Source organism: Copadichromis virginalis, linkage group LG23 (assembly GCF_057382275.1).
Source record: "Copadichromis virginalis isolate Kocher_CV1m ecotype Utaka linkage group LG23, C_Virginalis_male_GT1.1, whole genome shotgun sequence".
Classification (NCBI taxonomy): domain Eukaryota; kingdom Metazoa; phylum Chordata; class Actinopteri; order Cichliformes; family Cichlidae; genus Copadichromis; species Copadichromis virginalis.
In genome coordinates, this window is record NC_140639.1 from 10,911,960 (window position 1) to 10,930,707 (window position 18,748).

At 39.3% G+C, this 18,748-nt stretch overlaps 1 protein-coding gene across 1 annotated transcript; it reads left to right on the forward strand.

The window, feature by feature from the left end:
- Nucleotides 1-9,923: 9,923 nt before the first annotated feature.
- Nucleotides 9,924-18,024, forward strand: LOC146680340 (uncharacterized). Its single transcript, XM_085448375.1, has 3 exons — nt 9,924-10,066; nt 17,164-17,328; nt 17,406-18,024. Exons 1-3 carry the CDS (start codon nt 10,010-10,012, stop codon nt 17,571-17,573), a joined length of 390 nt encoding a protein of 129 aa, XP_085304501.1. The 5' UTR covers nt 9,924-10,009; the 3' UTR covers nt 17,574-18,024.
- The last annotated feature ends 724 nt before the right edge of the window (nt 18,025-18,748 follow it).

The following is an 18,748-nucleotide window of genomic DNA, read 5'->3' on the forward strand; positions in this document are numbered from 1 at the left end:
TGGTCATAAATATGTTGTACTTGTAAAAAAGATTTGTATGTGTAAAAAAGATTTGTGTGTGGACTTAGCCAAAAAGTACATGTGAAACTCGAAGCGGCAACCTTCCGATTACAAGGCGAACTCCCAACTCTTGAACCACGACTGCCCCACAAATAATTAACAAAATATTTATGACCACAATTTGAGCCCATAGATGAGAAGCAAAAAAGAGCCGGCAGGTGCTAAAAATAAACCTTAGACTCAAACGTTAGAACAGGCCTTTCCCCGCAGCACGCCGTTGAATAAATACTCACGAAGAAAACGGCGGCCGTTACAACTTATGTATCGTTTCATGCATCGGTTAAAACACTCAACTCCAGGTACACGATGCCCAGCTGAGTCGAGCTGCCCGAGATTCACAGAATTTACAGAAAATGTTACATTTTTGTGATTTCTATCGTTATCGGGGCTATAGATGCTTATATTGGGATATGTGATTTTGGTCACATCGCACAGCCCTACTCTGAGGTCATAGCAAATTAGAACAAATGAAATATTTCACTGGAGCTTTAGATCCCTCTCTGTCCACAACAGAGGAAAAACAAGGCACCAGTGAAGGATCACCCTGCTGTGCTCTGGTCATATTCAAGCTCTGATTAATGTCCTCAGGAATCATTTCAGGGACGTCACATGTGGAGATTTTTTACAGAATCAATGGGTGACACGAAAGAGTCGTCTTCATCAAGCGTAGCCATAAACGACCCCGACAAATCCACAATCTCACCCATTTTACGAGCCTGAGCACGAGTAATTGCGCACGCAGGAAACACCTCTGAAGCAGTGGAGCCTGAGTCAGCAGCAAGGGCAGGAACATCAACAACTTCTGGCGGGGGAAAAACATGCCCACCAGCTAGATCATTACCAAGAATGAAGGAAACTCCTTCGATTGGTAATCGCTGGCGCACGGCGACTTTAACGTAGCCCGACACTAACGGCGAATGCACCCATATGCAGAGGGGCTTTGGTGACACTCATTTTTATTCCCCACACTACTATGTCGGAACCACAGGATGTTTTTTCCGACAAAGGCAGCACAGATTCTATTAAGAATGAGTGGTACGCACCCGTATCTCTAAGAACCGTGACTGGCACTTTATCATTTTCTTCACCCGTCAACGAAACAAAGCCGCATGACACAACTGCGGATCAATGTCAGTTTTCGGGTTTTGTTCAGCCTCCGCGTGCACCTTTGGCGAGCAAGCGGTTTTAATCAAACCCACGCCTGCGGGGAATTTAGTGCCCCTCGCTTCTTTTCTTTTTAATACTGGACACGCAGCAATCAAATGTCCTGAGTCGTGACAATAAAAACATTCTCGACCGTTTGATCTAGCAATGAACGCTGATACATTTTTACGCACTGCTCGTGGTGACTTTTTTCGTTCAGAGAAATTTTCCTGAAACGAATTCTGTGCACAGAACACACTTTTGTGCGTTAAAACAAACTCGTCAGCCAGGAGTGCCGCGTTAGTGAGAGACGACACCTTTTGTTCGTTTAAATAAGTCACGATGCGTTCCGGCAAACACTTTTTAAACTCCTCCAGCAAAATAAGGGTTTAACTCTTCCACGGTTTTAACTTTACATGAACAACACCATTTCTCAAACAACACATTCTTTTCTCGCGCAAACTCAACAAAAGTCTGGTTAGCAGTTTTATTAAGATTCCTAAATTTCTGCCGATATGCTTCAGGGACAAGTTCATACGCCTGCAGCACAGTTTTCTTAAGAGTTTCATAATCTAAACTCTGCTCAATAGACAGGCTTGAACACACTTCTTGGGCTTTTTCCACAAGCTTACATTGGAGTAAGAGGGACCAAAACTCTTTCGGCCACTACCTATAACTATAACTAAACTAAAACACAAGCGGTTCATTAAAAGACATGAGGGTTTTTTTTAAACTTTATTATTGCTCAGTAATAAGACAAAAGTATTTATTACCTGAGTACGAGATTCATAAAAATACACCATAGCCATGCATTAGTTTAGTTTGTTTATTTTTAGCAAATGCATTTTGCAATTTAGAATAAATCTGCATTCATGTGCAAAATGTAGCATTTTCCAATGAGATTGAGAACATGCAGTGCCCTCACAGAAAGGGCCAAACAATTTCAACAACAGTGAGAGGTTCTGAATCGAGGTGTTTTAAATTGTAAGGTAAAAACCTTACAAAATTAAAGCTCCAACCCAAACAATCCCCCACGAGCAAGCACTTGGCAACAGTGGGGAGGAAAAACTCCCTTTCAACAGGAAGAAACCTCCAGCAGAACCAGGCTCAGAGAGGGTCAGCCATCTGCCGCGACCTGTTTGGATGGGGCTGATGCGAGACAGAACCAACACTGTAGGATTTTAAAATTGTTGAAATCTTGTGAATTGTATATATCATAGTCGAAATCATAGCCTGATTTCGACTATGATTTTGTAGGGAAACAATGTTTTCAAAAATTTCCCAAAAGAACAACAGTTCCTAGTGGTGTTTGAAGAGGATTGTTCAGATGAATTGTTGTTATTATTCTCCTTAACAACAAAAACCTTAATCCTCTTCTCCTTCATCCTGTTCACTTCAGATATCAACATTCTTGCTACATTATCTTCAAAGTTTAACTGCCTGAATTCCATGGCAGTCTGTACCATCAGTTTAGACTTATATGTCTTCTTTAGACTCTTATAAACGGCTCTAACAAGTTTGTCTAAAGATTTTGGAAGTTGTGTGGGTAGTTTACCCACAGCCATTTCAATGACATTTTCTAAAATGGCAAAAATGTTGACCTGCTTTGTTGCTGTGCCTGTCTTTAAGGCGACCATGTTGTTCAGCCTAACAAGAAACTGAATTATAAAGTTTCTTTCTTTAGTTTCTTGTGTCCTTTGCCCTGGACTGGGGATCTGTTCTTCAGACGTTTCAGCAGGACTGGTCTGATTTTCCCAAACAACAGAACCCTTTATCCTTTTCTCCTTTACCTTATTGATCTCTGATATTAAAATTCTTGAGACATTTTCTTCAAATGTTGACTGACGAAATACAATGAAAAATCGTAGCAAGTCCTTGGAGTTGTACATCTTGTGCAGTCCACGGAAAACAGACTTAACCACCCTGTTTATAGATGTTGGCAGTTCTGCAGGTAATTTTCCTGCAGTTTTTTCTGTGACTGTTTTGATGAGTGAAAACATGTCGATGGGTTTTATGACTAATTTAGTTTTTGTTGTAATGGTGTTTGAAAGCTTTACAACAAACTGAACGATAAAGTTTTTTTCATCCATTTCTCGTCTCTCTGCCTGTGTACGGGTCATAAAGACGGATTTGAAGAGAAGTGTCTGCATCTCCTCTTCAGATATTTCTATGGGCCTGGTTTCCTGTGGACTGTCTCCTTTAAAGGAATCCATTTGAGTTTTTTTCTGTGCTGTTCTCTGATCCCGTTGCTAGTGTCTGTAATAACTTTTGTTTCTAATGTCTCTGCAAAGCAAACCATCGGTGTCGAATTGTGCGATACAAATAAACTTGCCTTGCCTCCGCCCCTATTTATGAGCTGGTAGGACCAGATCAAAGCTGAAAATGTATCACGTGACACCGACGTCAGCTCTGGAGTGTGATGTCACAGCAGGGTGTAGCGACTGTTTTTATGTGTTGTCGTTAGCAACAAGGACGGTAAAACCATCGTGTACGCTTGTTTATTTCCCTTTCACAATAAAGCTCAAGATCCTGTTGAGACTTTTCAAAATAAACTGAATGACGTGAAAGAGTGTTTACGGATGAGTATGGGCTCAAATTGTGGTCATAAATATGTTGTACTTGTAAAAAAGATTTGTATGTGTAAAAAAGATTTGTGTGTGGACTTAGCCAAAAAAGTACATGTGAAACTCGAAGCGGCAACCTTCCGATTACAAGGCGAACTCCCAACTCTTGAACCACGACTGCCCCACAAATAATTAACAAAATATTTATGACCACAATTTGAGCCCATAGATGAGAAGCAAAAAAGAGCCGGCAGGTGCTAAAAATAAACCTTAGCCTCAAACGTTAGAACAGGCCTTTCCCCGCAGCACGCCGTTGAATAAATACTCACGAAGAAAACGGCGGCCGTTACAACTTATGTATCGTTTCATGCATCGGTTAAAACACTCAACTCCAGGTACACGATGCCCAGCTGAGTCGAGCTGCCCGAGATTCACAGAATTTACAGAAAATGTTACATTTTTGTGATTTCTATCGTTATCGGGGCTATAGATGCTTATATTGGGATATGTGATTTTGGTCACATCGCACAGCCCTACTCTGAGGTCATAGCAAATTAGAACAAATGAAATATTTCACTGGAGCTTTAGATCCCTCTCTGTCCACAACAGAGGAAAAACAAGGCACCAGTGAAGGATCACCCTGCTGTGCTCTGGTCATATTCAAGCTCTGATTAATGTCCTCAGGAATCATTTCAGGGACGTCACATGTGGAGATTTTTTACAGAATCAATGGGTGACACGAAAGAGTCGTCTTCATCAAGCGTAGCCATAAACGACCCCGACAAATCCACAATCTCACCCATTTTACGAGCCTGAGCACGAGTAATTGCGCACGCAGGAAACACCTCTGAAGCAGTGGAGCCTGAGTCAGCAGCAAGGGCAGGAACATCAACAACTTCTGGCGGGGGAAAAACATGCCCACCAGCTAGATCATTACCAAGAATGAAGGAAACTCCTTCGATTGGTAATCGCTGGCGCACGGCGACTTTAACGTAGCCCGACACTAACGGCGAATGCACCCATATGCAGAGGGGCTTTGGTGACACTCATTTTTATTCCCCACACTACTATGTCGGAACCACAGGATGTTTTTCAGACAAAGGCAGCACAGATTCTAGTAAGAATGAGTGGTACGCACCCGTATCTCTAAGAATCGTGACTGGCACTTTATCATTTTCTTCACCCGTCAACGAAACAAAGCCGCATGACACAACTGCGGATCAATGTCAGTTTTCGGGTTTTGTTCAGCCTCCGCGTGCACCTTTGGCGAGCAAGCGGTTTTAATCAAACCCACGCCTGCGGGGAATTTAGTGCCCCTCGCTTCTTTTCTTTTTAATACTGGACACGCAGCAATCAAATGTCCTGAGTCGTGACAATAAAAACATTCTCGACCGTTTGATCTAGCAATGAACGCTGATACATTTTTACGCACTGCTCGTGGTGACTTTTTTCGTTCAGAGAAATTTTCCTGAAACGAATTCTGTGCACAGAACACACTTTTGTGCGTTAAAACAAAGTCGTCAGCCAGGAGTGCCGACACCTTTTGTTCGTTTAAATAAGTCACGATGCGTTCCGGCAAACACTTTTTAAACTCCTCCAGCAAAATAAGGGTTTAACTCTTCCACGGTTTTAACTTTACATGAACAACACCATTTCTCAAACAACACATTCTTTTCTCGCGCAAACTCAACAAAAGTCTGGTTAGCAGTTTTATTAAGATTCCTAAATTTCTGCCGATATGCTTCAGGGACAAGTTCATACGCCTGCAGCACAGTTTTCTTAAGAGTTTCATAATCTAAACTCTGCTCAATAGACAGGCTTGAACACACTTCTTGGGCTTTTTCCACAAGCTTACATTGGAGTAAGAGGGACCAAAACTCTTTCGGCCACTACCTATAACTATAACTAAACTAAAACACAAGCGGTTCATTAAAAGACATGAGGGTTTTTTTTTAAACTTTATTATTGCTCAGTAATAAGACAAAAGTATTTATTACCTGAGTACGAGATTCATAAAAATACACCATAGCCATGCATTAGTTTAGTTTGTTTATTTTTAGCAAATGCATTTTGCAATTTAGAATAAATCTGCATTCATGTGCAAAATGTAGCATTTCCCAATGAGATTGAGAACATGCAGTGCCCTCACAGAAAGGGCCAAACAATTTCAACAACAGTGAGAGGTTCTGAATCGAGGTGTTTTAAATTGTAAGGTAAAAACCTTACAAAATTAAAGCTCCAACCCAAACAATCCCCCACGAGCAAGCACTTGGCAACAGTGGGGAGGAAAAACTCCCTTTCAACAGGAAGAAACCTCCAGCAGAACCAGGCTCAGAGAGGGTCAGCCATCTGCCGCGACCTGTTTGGATAGGGCTGATGCGAGACAGAACCAACACTGTAGGATTTTAAAATTGTTGAAATCTTGTGAATTGTATATATCATAGTCGAAATCATAGCCTGATTTCGACTATGATTTTGTAGGGAAACAATGTTTTCAAAAATTTCCCAAAAGAACAACAGTTCCTAGTGGTGTTTGAAGAGGATTGTTCAGATGAATTGTTGTTATTATTCTCCTTAACAACAAAAACCTTAATCCTCTTCTCCTTCATCCTGTTCACTTCAGATATCAACATTCTTGCTACATTATCTTCAAAGTTTAACTGCCTGAATTCCATGGCAGTCTGTACCATCAGTTTAGACTTATATGTCTTCTTTAGACTCTTATAAACGGCTCTAACAAGTTTGTCTAAAGATTTTGGAAGTTGTGTGGGTAGTTTACCCACAGCCATTTCAATGACGTTTTCTAAAATGGCAAAAATGTTGACCTGCTTTGTTGCTGTGCCTGTCTTTAAGGCGACCATGTTGTTCAGCCTAACAAGAAACTGAATTATAAAGTTTCTTTCTTTAGTTTCTTGTGTCCTTTGCCCTGGACTGGGGATCTGTTCTTCAGACGTTTCAGCAGGACTGGTCTGATTTTCCCAAACAACAGAACCCTTTATCCATTTCTCCTTTACCTTATTGATCTCTGATATTAAAATTCTTGAGACATTTTCTTCAAATGTTGACTGACGAAATACAATGAAAAATCGTAGCAAGTCCTTGGAGTCGTACATCTTGTGCAGTCCACGGAAAACAGACTTAACCACCCTGTTTATAGATGTTGGCAGTTCTGCAGGTAATTTTCCTGCAGTTTTTTCTGTGACTGTTTTGATGAGTGAAAACATGTCGATGGGTTTTATGACTAATTTAGTTTTTGTTGTAATGGTGTTTGAAAGCTTTACAACAAACTGAACGATAAAGTTTTTTTCATCCATTTCTCGTCTCTCTGCCCGTGTACGGGTCATAAAGACGGATTTGAAGAGAAGTGTCTGCATCTCCTCTTCAGATATTTCTATGGGCCTGGTTTCCTGTGGACTGTCTGCTTTAAAGGAATCCATTTGAGTTTTTTTCTGTGCTGTTCTCTGATCCCGTTGCTAGTGTCTGTAATAACTTTTGTTTCTAATGTCTCTGCAAAGCAAACCATCGGTGTCGAATTGTGCGATACAAATAAACTTGCCTTGCCTCCGCCCCTATTTATGAGCTGGTAGGACCAGATCAAAGCTGAAAATGTATCACGTGACACCGACGTCAGCTCTGGAGTGTGATGTCACAGCAGGGTGTAGCGACTGTTTTTATGTGTTGTCGTTAGCAACAAGGACGGTAAAACCATCGTGTAAGCTTGTTTATTTCCCTTTCACAATAAAGCTCAAGATCCTGTTGAGACTTTTCAAAATACACTGAATGACGTGAAAGAGTGTTTACGGATGAGTATGGGCTCAAATTGTGGTCATAAATATTTCGTACTTGTAAAAAAGATTTGTGTGTGGACTTAGCCAAAAAAGTACATGTGAAACTCGAAGCGGCAACCTTCCGATTACAAGGCGAACTCCCAACTCTTGAACCACGACCGCCCCACAAATAATTAACAAAATATTTATGACCACAATTTGAGCCCATAGATGAGAAGCAAAAAAGAGCCGGCAGGTGCTAAAAATAAACCTTAGACTCAAACGTTAGAACAGGCCTTTCCCCGCAGCACGCCGTTGAATAAATACTCACGAAGAAAACGGCGGCCGTTACAACTTATGTATCGTTTCATGCATCGGTTAAAACACTCAACTCCAGGTACACGCTCAGAAAAATTATGGTTCTTAAATGGTTCTTCAGATGGCTTCATGGTTCTTTAAAGAACCATCATACGTCAAAGAACCTTTTTATTTTGTGGATGGTCCTTCAGCTATTACAAATGGTTCTTTAAAGAACAAAAGGTTCTTCATCCTTAGCAATCTAAGTTTGATGGTGTAAAGGGCATAAATATTTATTCACTATAATGAGGCTGTGAATTATACTGTGTGTTTTCTTTGTGTGCATGTGTGTGCGAAGGGAGAGGGGGGGTTACCTGGCAATTACCCTTTAAGAGAAGATGGTAGGAAACTGAATATTCAAATAAAAGTTAGAAATATTTGCTTAAAAATATACTGGTGGCAGGGGTGGGGGCCAAAGCCTAAAGACCCTAACCCCCCCCCCCCCCCCACACACACACACACACCCCTAACCCCACAAACACATTATGAATATGGTGAGTTAACAAACAGTAGACACAATACACACATTCAAGTACTGTACTTTAGTTTTAAATTTTAATAAAGCATTACTATTTTCTACTCCAAGGCATTACTTTTGAGATTATTATATATTTTTGAAAATACAGCATAATGATAATACTAGTTATTGTAAACTTTACAAACCACCCAGCAGTATGTAAAGTCAAATTATAAGATACAAGTAAATAACAATTGCAGAACAGAATGTCAGTGTAATGAACACACACTTCGTTTTGACAAAGCACAGCTTAGGTAAATGATCTGAGTAGTTGTTCATCACTGAGCAATTTGTTAATATGTGTTTCGAGCCAAATAAATGACAGAGAGAGAGAGTGACGTCAGAACACGTCATACTATAACCTCCCGGGAGCGAACGGAGGGGGTCAGTCGTTGGGATGCGCATGCGCAGACAGAGTGTGCGAGCGGCGGGCCTTGACCTTTCGGGGAAAAAAACTCACGGACGGTGACAGCGAAACGGATAACAGTCTTCAGTACCTGCTGGACTTTGAAGCTGTGGATTCTGGGACTGTTAGGAAAGGTAAAACATTTCCATTAAAACCTTATTACTGTTTTGTTTTTGTTACTCGTCATTGTAGCTTGCTGTTAATGTTGTGCTAACAGTAGCGATTAGCTAGATACGTTAGCCGTTGAGGTCAGCGCAATTTAGTATCCGGTATGCAGAAACTGTTTTCCTAACAAAACCACTGTTATAATTAAGTGAAGGTGCTCCCAGCTAATTTGAACCTTTGGCTTCTAAAATATGTGGTTCAATTGCGTGCTGCGTACATAACCTAATGTCAGCTAGACCGAAATTAAAATTTAATATATTGTTAAAGTCACTAAAATGGCGCCTGAAGCCTGTTGTGAGCTCTGTGTCTGCTCTAGAAACTGAAATTCTGTAGATCTGAGCCGTACATTAAATACTCACATGAACCTGTACTTTGAATTCTGTATGAGCTGTATAAAATACAGCTATGCATAAGAGTTTTGAATGAATAATTAGATTAGATAACTCTTCATTGTCTAATCGAATTATATAGAAATGAATAGAAAGTGGTTCTTTAGACTGATGCCATAGAAGAACCTGTTTTGGTGCCACAAAGAACCTTTCAAACAATGGTTTCAAACATGAGAAGGTGTGTCTTTGACTGTTCCTGCATAACTTAGTTTCGGACTAGTTGACAAGTTATGCTCCGGTCATTTGATGTTTCCAAGATAGATGTTCTTTTGTAATATAGTTAAATTTTTTTGTATATTTAATTTATCCACCATCATACATCATACATACAAGCTAAGAAGAGGTCGTTATACTAACAAGAGGTATCAACGCTGGGCCAAAGTTCAGCACATGGTTAAAGTTTGTAATCCAGCCAGAGCTGAAGCAGGTAGCATCAACACATAAATCTACTCTACCCGGCTTAAATCACAAGAGCACCTCTGACCAAAAAGCTGTAGATTTTTCTTGTTTGCACAAATTAATCCAGATTCACATTAACTGTGTTCACAGGTCCAACAAAATGAGGAAGAGGAGGGGCAGAAACACAATTAGATTGAATTACAATTGGATGGAAGTTGAGGACAAGGAGAAGGAAGCTTTGGATGAGGAGGAAGAGAAGCAGCAGGAGCATCTTTAGGGATCCCTATGATATCATTGAGGTTTGTTTCATTAATATGGTCCTCTCACAAAGAACGATGACATGTTTTAGTTCACGTACTTCCTGTATTAAATAGTGATATGCAAAATGTTGTGAAAAACCATGGAGCAGGTACACTCTAATAAGTAAAACATTGGTTCAAATAAAAAAAACATGTTAACGTTTTCCACTAGAATTTTTGAGTTAAGCCAACTTCTGGCAGAATAACATTAATTCAAAGCAATATTTTTGAGTATGGTGAAGTAGCTTTTTTGGCCACAATTAAAAACATTCTTAAGTAAAATTAACTTAATAATTTTCGACTAGAACACAAAAATTTAAGTTGATCCAACGTGAATTTTATGTATAGTGAAGTTACTTTTTGGCCACAAAAAAAAAACACATTCTGAGTAACATGAACTTAATAATTGTCAACAAATACACAGGAATTTAAGTTGATCCAAGATTATATTTATGTATGGTGAAGTAACTTTTTGATCAAAATAAAACACATTTATAATTAAAATGAACTTAACTGTCGGCATAAATAGTATTTATGTTGGTCAAATATGATATTTTGGTTACAGTGTAGTAATTTTTTGGTCCCACAGGAGATTCTATAAGGGTATTTACCTGTTTCCCAGCAGGCTAATTCGCTCCAAAATACAACCTTGATCATTTGGCTGTGTCTTATAACCATGACTACCGCGTAGGCAGGCTCATGCATGGTGGTGCCTGCCGACAAAGAAGTCAAGGTTCTAAGACCTTAGAAACTTGTCGATCACTTTTTTCCCCAAACGAACGTCAGCCTTAACATGGGCTGTGTGTGCGCTTGTGTCATGACCTTCAGAAAAAAGAAATGGATGTTGTGTGTATTTGTTTGAATGCGGCAGATGTGATGCCAAATACCTGGACATCAGCTAACGGACTCGTACCTGGTGCTCAGAAAGAATAGAAATTCAGACAGATGTATTCAAATGAGTTAGACCCATTTAATTACAATAACAAACATCACAATTCTTTAACGTGCATGCGAAGTGCAAGATTTGTGGGCTTCAGTTTCCTAGAACACAAATTGCCCGCTGAAACTTAAGGAACTGTGTATTAAAATTGTAATAAAACCTACTACTTGAATCCTCTTTTTTTTACTTTAACATGTGACAGTGAATCAAAACAAAAGATGACAGGCTGCTATACATTAAATGCACTAATTTAAACATAAAATGAGCAAAGCTTCTTTCATTCAACTTTGTCAGCACTCTTACAAAGTATTCTTGATTCTCTTCCATATTTGACTTTTCACCCTCAAGATTAAGGCCAGCTAAAGAGGGCATTACACAAACTTTAAAACACACCAATACCCTCAGAACACAGGTCATGGGAGAAATTAAACGCATTCCTTAAAAATGTGCAAATAACAGCATTTAAGACACAGCAAACCATTAACTCAGAAGACTTAAGAACAGCGCTTTAAAATTTAGTAAAACACAATGAAGTAGTGCCAGAAATGCAGGAATAAGGTTTTTGTGAAACTCACTCACGAATGGTCTATCAAGTCTGCTCTAGAAAATACCAAACTAAAGATTCATTACTTTAGAGCTGGCTTTTTGTCCATCAAGCTCAAGGCATAGCTTTTGAAATACCTCAAAGGTAAATTTCAGCTGCTTGGGATAGGTAAGGTTCAGAGCGTAGATTACTCCCATCATCAAAGCACAGGATCTGGCAACATCAATCCTCTCCAGGATCTTGGATCCCTCAACGATGATGGTTGGAGGCCCATCACCAATGATAGCAATCTTCATGATTTGCATTGCAAGGTCTGCGTTGAGCTCCTCCTCATCCTTGTAGGAGAAATTAAATGTTAGGATGTATAAAATACATAGCTCAAGCACTTCAGGATGACGTGCATAAGGGAATGAACTACTACAGGTAGGAAAATAAGCTAAAACAGGTTGTCTTTTGTGTTTTTCAGTGATTTTACTTTGTCATTCTGTAATTTTTAAAAGCTAAATTAAACCATAATCCAACGTTTAAAATAAAAAATGTCTTGTTTTTCACAGTTTTGTTTTTCCACTTTGAAAAGAAAATCTAATAAATCATTTTTAAGGGTTATTCCACTTCTAAGTGAAATTTTATCTATTGCCATATTGCCACAGTTAGAAAGTGAGAAACAAGCCTTTTGTAAACAGCACACTAATTCTCCTGATCCGGAAGCAATCCATTTGCTTTAGCAGAGCACAAACAATGGAAGTGAATAGCAGGTGCTAGCATGTTGTGTGCAAAAGTGATTAAAATGACTAACAAAAATGAAAACAGTAATGAAAACAAATATTTCTTGGGAGCTCAGTAATCATGTTCACGGCAAATGAAAAGTGCAAAAGTAACACGGAAGATTTGCAGAAGCTGATTTAGACTTGAGACTACATTGCAGTTACGACAAACACCGCTGTAAACATCCACTGCATGGTGCATGGATATAACGCAACAGTTGGAAAAGCCTCCAGCTTCCATAAACAAACACACACAGCCACTACTATACAAGCATGGTAAGCTGCAGTAACAATGGATGGGTCTTTGATTTGTTGAAGAAATATTGCACAAATAGCATGTTGGTTTATAGACACTGGTCGGCAGTGGCTTCAACTGCTGTGTTATAACCATGTGGAGGCTTACAGCAGTGCTTTGTCGTAATGTAGTCCCAAGTCTAAATCGGCTCCTGAAAATCCTTCATGTCAATTCATACTTTTCATTTGCAGTCAGCATGATTGTTGAGCTCCCCAGGAATACTTGGTATCATTATTGAGTGATTTTAATCACTTTTGCACACAAAATGCTAGTACCTGCCATTCACTTCCATTGTTTATGCTCTGCTAAAGCTGCTGCCAGATCAGGAAAATGACTGCGCTGGCTACAAAATTTTTTATCCTGTGTGTTTATGTTGCACCTTATCAGGGAAACAGGTTTCTATTCAGCAAATTATGTTCAATGACAATGGCAATAAACATCTTCAGATTGTAATTCTGAAATGCTTTTTTCTCACTTATACATGGCAATAGACATATCTTCACTTAGGGTTGGAATGTCCCTTAACTCATTCAGTGCCAGCCACTCTCAGATTTCATACTCCCCTCAGTGCCAGAGATATTTAGCTTTTTCACTGATTTTGAAGGCTCACAGAATATTTTGTTCTATGACTATGTGAATTCTGAAACCACCATGACAAAAATGAGTCTCTCTTCTTTCAGCAGCAAAAAAAAATGTTTCTACCTCTGTTATTTAGAAATCTGCAGTAGAAAAGAGAAACTTTCATGACAAAACACCTGTTTCTGGATCAAAAGCGCTTTGTGTAAATAGGTTTTTCTAGCAGATCAGTGACTTTGATGTAAATATTTCGTGTTTCAATGATTCATGCAACATCTCAACTATGTTTTACTACTATGAAGTAAAAAAAATCACCTGTAAAAATGTATTTTTGGCAGATTATTTTTTGTATAAAAATAGTTGTTTATAGACAATTTCAACATTTGAAAAATATATAAGAAAAAAGCGACTGATTTATGATTCAGAGAGTCTGTGTGTGTGTGTTACTCCCGCACAAGTGAGTGCGCGACTTAGTCTGTTCACCCCCCACCCGGCCATCGGTTCGTCTATCAACTGTGCGTTTTATGCAGCAAATCGTTCATTATTCTGGTCCCTGCTGCCTTCAGAAGTTTCTAACAGGAGATACTGGTCAGATAAATCCGGTTCATGTTCACTGGAATCGCTAGAAAAACCATGACGTCAGGCTGCAGACACCTCAAGCTCGAAATGACGAGCTGGATCAAAAATCGCGCCACAATACTCGTTCTCAGTAGAGCCGACTGTCACGCTGGTGGGATTTTATCCATGTAATCAACTCCACCACCTTCTCAATTCAATAAAAAGCTCAAGAGGCGTCTATGGCACTGAGCGTTCAGATTCATTTTGACGTCTAAAGACGTCTATGGCACTGAATGACTTAAATACTCAACCCTGAACAGAAAATCCAATGAACAAAACACAAAGACCCAACAGAGACATGCATTCAAAACTAAACAAAAAATTAAAAACCAACTCAAGTACTTGCGCTGTATTGTTTGAAAAGATCCTCCTCCTTCTCTCCAAGATAGACTATGAGGCAGCGAATAGCAATTTCTCTGCGCTTTTCAACTGTGTTGTCCTGATTGATAGAAAAAAATAGAAGGTGTTCAAAATACTCTTTTTCAGTGGAAAATGTGCCCACATTACAGAACTGGCAACAGAAACTGAGTATTTCAGAGGTTCTCATTGTTGAGTGAGTTGAGTGTTTCCTTGATCTGTGTGATTTTTGGCTACCCCATGACTTAAATGAACAAAAACAATCTAGGTAAGGACATGGCAGAGGCTGTACACTGGGGATATGGCGTAACCTATAATGTTTCATCAGCTCTTCCTTAGTGGAGGTTGCAAATTTACAGATTTTGCAAGGCCAATCCATACTTCATGATTCTGAATTACTCAATTCAAGCTTACTTGTTAAAGCTTACTTCAGAAGGTCCCTTGGTATTCGATACCAGGAGAAGATGATGGTTTGAGCCTTTGTCCTGGCAAGAAACACAGCAAAGTAACTGAATATTTCGGTGAGATTCCCACTTTCTTTAGAAGGCTGACCACGTCTTAACTGGAACCCCTAGATCTGCAATGCCAGGACAGTGTATAACACCAGAAAGTTGTGCCTGCACAAAAATACAAAAGATGGTATTTTCAACTTCACCTGTGAGTCTTCAATACAGTGAATAAGTTTCACCTGTCAAAGCTGTGTGAGCTAGAACCAAACATTCAAAACTACATAGACCTGAATACACTGGGTGCTGGAAGGCCTAACGTGGCTTTCCATAGATCAAATATACATAGAGGTGACATGGACTGGGCCAGTCTGTTGGAGTGTGTATCCCCAACGACCGCGATCTTGGAGGGGTCTCCACTCGCCCCCAGTGCATATTTGTGCATGTATTTCTACTGAGGAATGTGTTAACTCAAAAAATAAATAAATAAATAAATAAAATAAAACTCTATATATATATATATATATATATATATATAGTTTTTTTTTTTTTATCAACAAAAGCAAACATAAGGTGTGGCATGACAGGACAGAATCATTTCTGACAGTAAATACGAAAAAAAAAACCAAACTTTTTTATACACAAGCTACAATGTCAATAATCCCACTTGATCTGTTTTCATTTCATTCTCCAAAACCAAATTGGAATCAATGCTGAGTCAGCAGCTATGGTCATTTTTGTGCACCCTAGTGTTGCAAAAACTGGCATACTACTGAAACCATATGTGGGATTATTGACCTTTCTTGCCTTATCTGTTTGGAAAAATATTTAAACATTTTCCTTATTTACCATGGGTGAATACATTCCTCAGTAGAAAAAATGCACTGGTGGCGAATGGGGACCCAACCAAGATGGCGGCCCGCTATTGATTTTTTTCTTACTTTCAACCTTTATTGAGGCATATCAATGTTACAGCCAGTGCCAATGCACGTCGCCTCTACGTCTCTACAAAACACGGAAAGTACCCAAAAATTAGGGACAGCTAACTAGCCTACCATATGCGGCACAGTGCACTTAAGTCTGGTCTTTTACCTGTGAAAATAGGCCGAGCAGCCGGTGAAGAACCGCTCTTAGCGGTCAACAGACACACCGGACTAATGGCGACCGCACTTCCTGCGCAGAAGCCAATGGGGTTGAACTTCACCCCGTAACGTTACGAAAATTTAGAAGCGTTTCTTAACAATTACTAACATAAAATGCTTCCCTTCAAAAAATAAATTTCACATTTCAAAAATAAAATCACAGTGAACACAACTTAGCTTGGCTAGCTACGTTAGCATAGTAGTTTGCGCCGGGGCGAACAACGTCCGCTATCTTTTAAAAATTATAAGACAATTACAGTGGTCTGCATTAGAGTAACGTCAGTGTTAAATTTTCCAAAAAGAGCCCAACAATTTATGCTATCGCGGAATTAGCTGCTGTGTGTATATTAAAACACACAAACGCGGGGGCAAGCTAAGATGTATGTTATGTATGTTACGTCGTTGTTTTAAAGTAAACTAACAAAATCCAGAGCGACTGCAGATATGTGTAATTTCGCATAAAATTACTCACCGTTCGCGACGAACACAGCTCTTGATAAACCTTGAACACGTGCTGTTGAATATGTCCGCTTGTGTAGAAGAAGGGAACTATGAGCTGTTTACACGTCATCAAGTTGTATTTTACATCGACAGAACTTAAAATTATATTGTTTTTTGATTAAAAGAAGATTTTAAATTCAGACAAATCACGATTATATATTGAGTAAAGAGGCATAATTTATGTGTCACCCGAACTCAATAAAATAAAAATTTTAATTAGGAAGTCTAACAGTATTTATGAACTTGATTTTTCATTTCACAACAACATATATATGTAAGTAATGACTAAAGATCCCATTAATTACTTTTTAGAGTGTACGTATAGTGCATCTGCAGGTAAATGAACATCAAATCTCTAAGACAGTCTGAAATCTGTATAGTTATCACCCTTATGATAAAACCCATGTCAGCCATTGGTTTATGGACTTTGTATTTTGAAGCCTCAACATTTGCATTATTGCTGTTGCTATGTTGGGACCATATTAGGATGAGGGATCAGAATCTGGAGTCATGCACACTATTATTTCATTTAGTGTGTATCCATAAGATTCGTACAGCAGATCCAAGTTGTGCCTTGAAAACAGGAAAGTCGTCTGCATAGAGGAGAACTGTAATAGCAGGCTTGTACAAAGTGAAGCTTTGTGCTCACATTTGCTGCAAACACTCATTTTACCCTGTTTTGATGCAGCTTTCACTTGAAATCAGGCAAGAACTGGACTTATTTTTTACAATGTGTTCTTGTGAATTGATTGTGTATCGCATATGTTTGGTTTGACTTTCTGCAAGACAACAGTCGTCCACTGGCCAAAACAATTTTCCAAATACCTCCACGTGATCAAGCCTGGATTTAGAAAAGAATAGCAAAAAAAATCTGCACCTCCTGCTTCAGATGCAATTTGTGTTTGTGCGTTCAGAGGCAGCGGCGAGAGGGGAGACCTCGGGTCATCCAGCTGGAGAGCCTGACCAGGAGGAGTCGAACATTAACTCAGCTCTTCCAGGGCACCCTGCAGACTCGGCTGTTGGCATCGACGAGGGATGACGTGAACGCCAAACTGGAGTCCATCACAGGTCAACTGCAGGTATGCGAGTCAGACCTTCTGAGGAGGGTTTCACTTTTCTCTCTTCTTTATAATTGACTCTTTTCTCTCTCTTTCAGCTCCTTGTCTCAGAGTGGGAGGGATTTGAAGCACAAAGGGAGGAACTTGTCATTTGGTTGGCTGATATGGATGTCCGCCTGAGTGAGGTTGACCAGCTGACAGGAAACACCAGTGAAAAACTGAAACAACTGCAGGTGTGGGCTTGTTTTGATATGACATATATTTGATATGAAACATACGTCAGAGACATTGTCCTAAACTGGACTAACAAAGGACCATGAGTACAACATGAAAAGTACATTACATAGCGTAAGGCTGAAGTTCATTGATCATTTTAATCATAAACTTGTTGTTGAAATGTTTTTACTGAACATGCAAATATCTGCTGATGAAAATGTGTTGATTTATTGGTCTGTTATGAAGCTATTGCTATTTCTAATGTGTTTTATCACTTTCTGATGTTTTATTAATTAAACAATACATGTATTATTTGTTGTGTTATCTGTAGATATAGTATTTATATATATATTTATTTATAGTATAGCCAATATATTTAATTATTACTTTTTAAAACACTAATATGTGACATGTATTAGTAGTGATGTTGTGCTGAGGGTTAAAATGCCTTTTTGTCTTTTGGTAACTACAAAATGACAATAAACCATTAATATATGTCTATGCTGTGCTCGTATTTATTTTACCCTACTCAAATTCAATTTATGATGCATTTTATTTTGAAAGATTTAAAATGGTTTTTTTAAAGAACCACTCAAAAAAGGTTCTTTAAAATGGTTCTTTTAAAGAACCATTTGGAGGACCTTTTTAAAAATGGTTCTTTAAAGAACCATTTTTAAAAAGGTTCTTTGAAAAACCATTAAAGGTGCCCCAAAGAACCATTTCTTGAAGCAGTTTAAGAGTCTGAATGCTCGGAAAGCTCCCGGCCCAGACGGTGTGTCTCGTCTACTGGATGCAGCCGGAGGGTTCACTTGGTTGTTTGCTCTCAATAGAAGCTGAGCGCGTCTCCGTGTCTGTGCTGGTAAACGATACTGAGTCCCAGTGCTCAGTAAACTGTACACCTGACCGTTATTCTCCCACTGAATCCGGTGTGTCCACGGTCCAACACGTGCTCAACACGATGGTGCTGACCGGTGCCCAAACACACCAGAACACCAAATAAGTAAAATAACACAAACACGAACTTCTCCATGGCTCGTCGGGATGGCAACTGCTCCAAAAGTGACACATGAAATAGGCTGACATTTGAGTTTGACACGGGAGGTGAGGGGGTGTTTTGAATATGCTTGACTCCGTCACGAGGTTGCGCACAGCATCACCGGCAAGGGGGCTTGGTTTGAGAGGTTTTTGGCATCTGTGATGTGATTTACAACCATCCACCCATGTA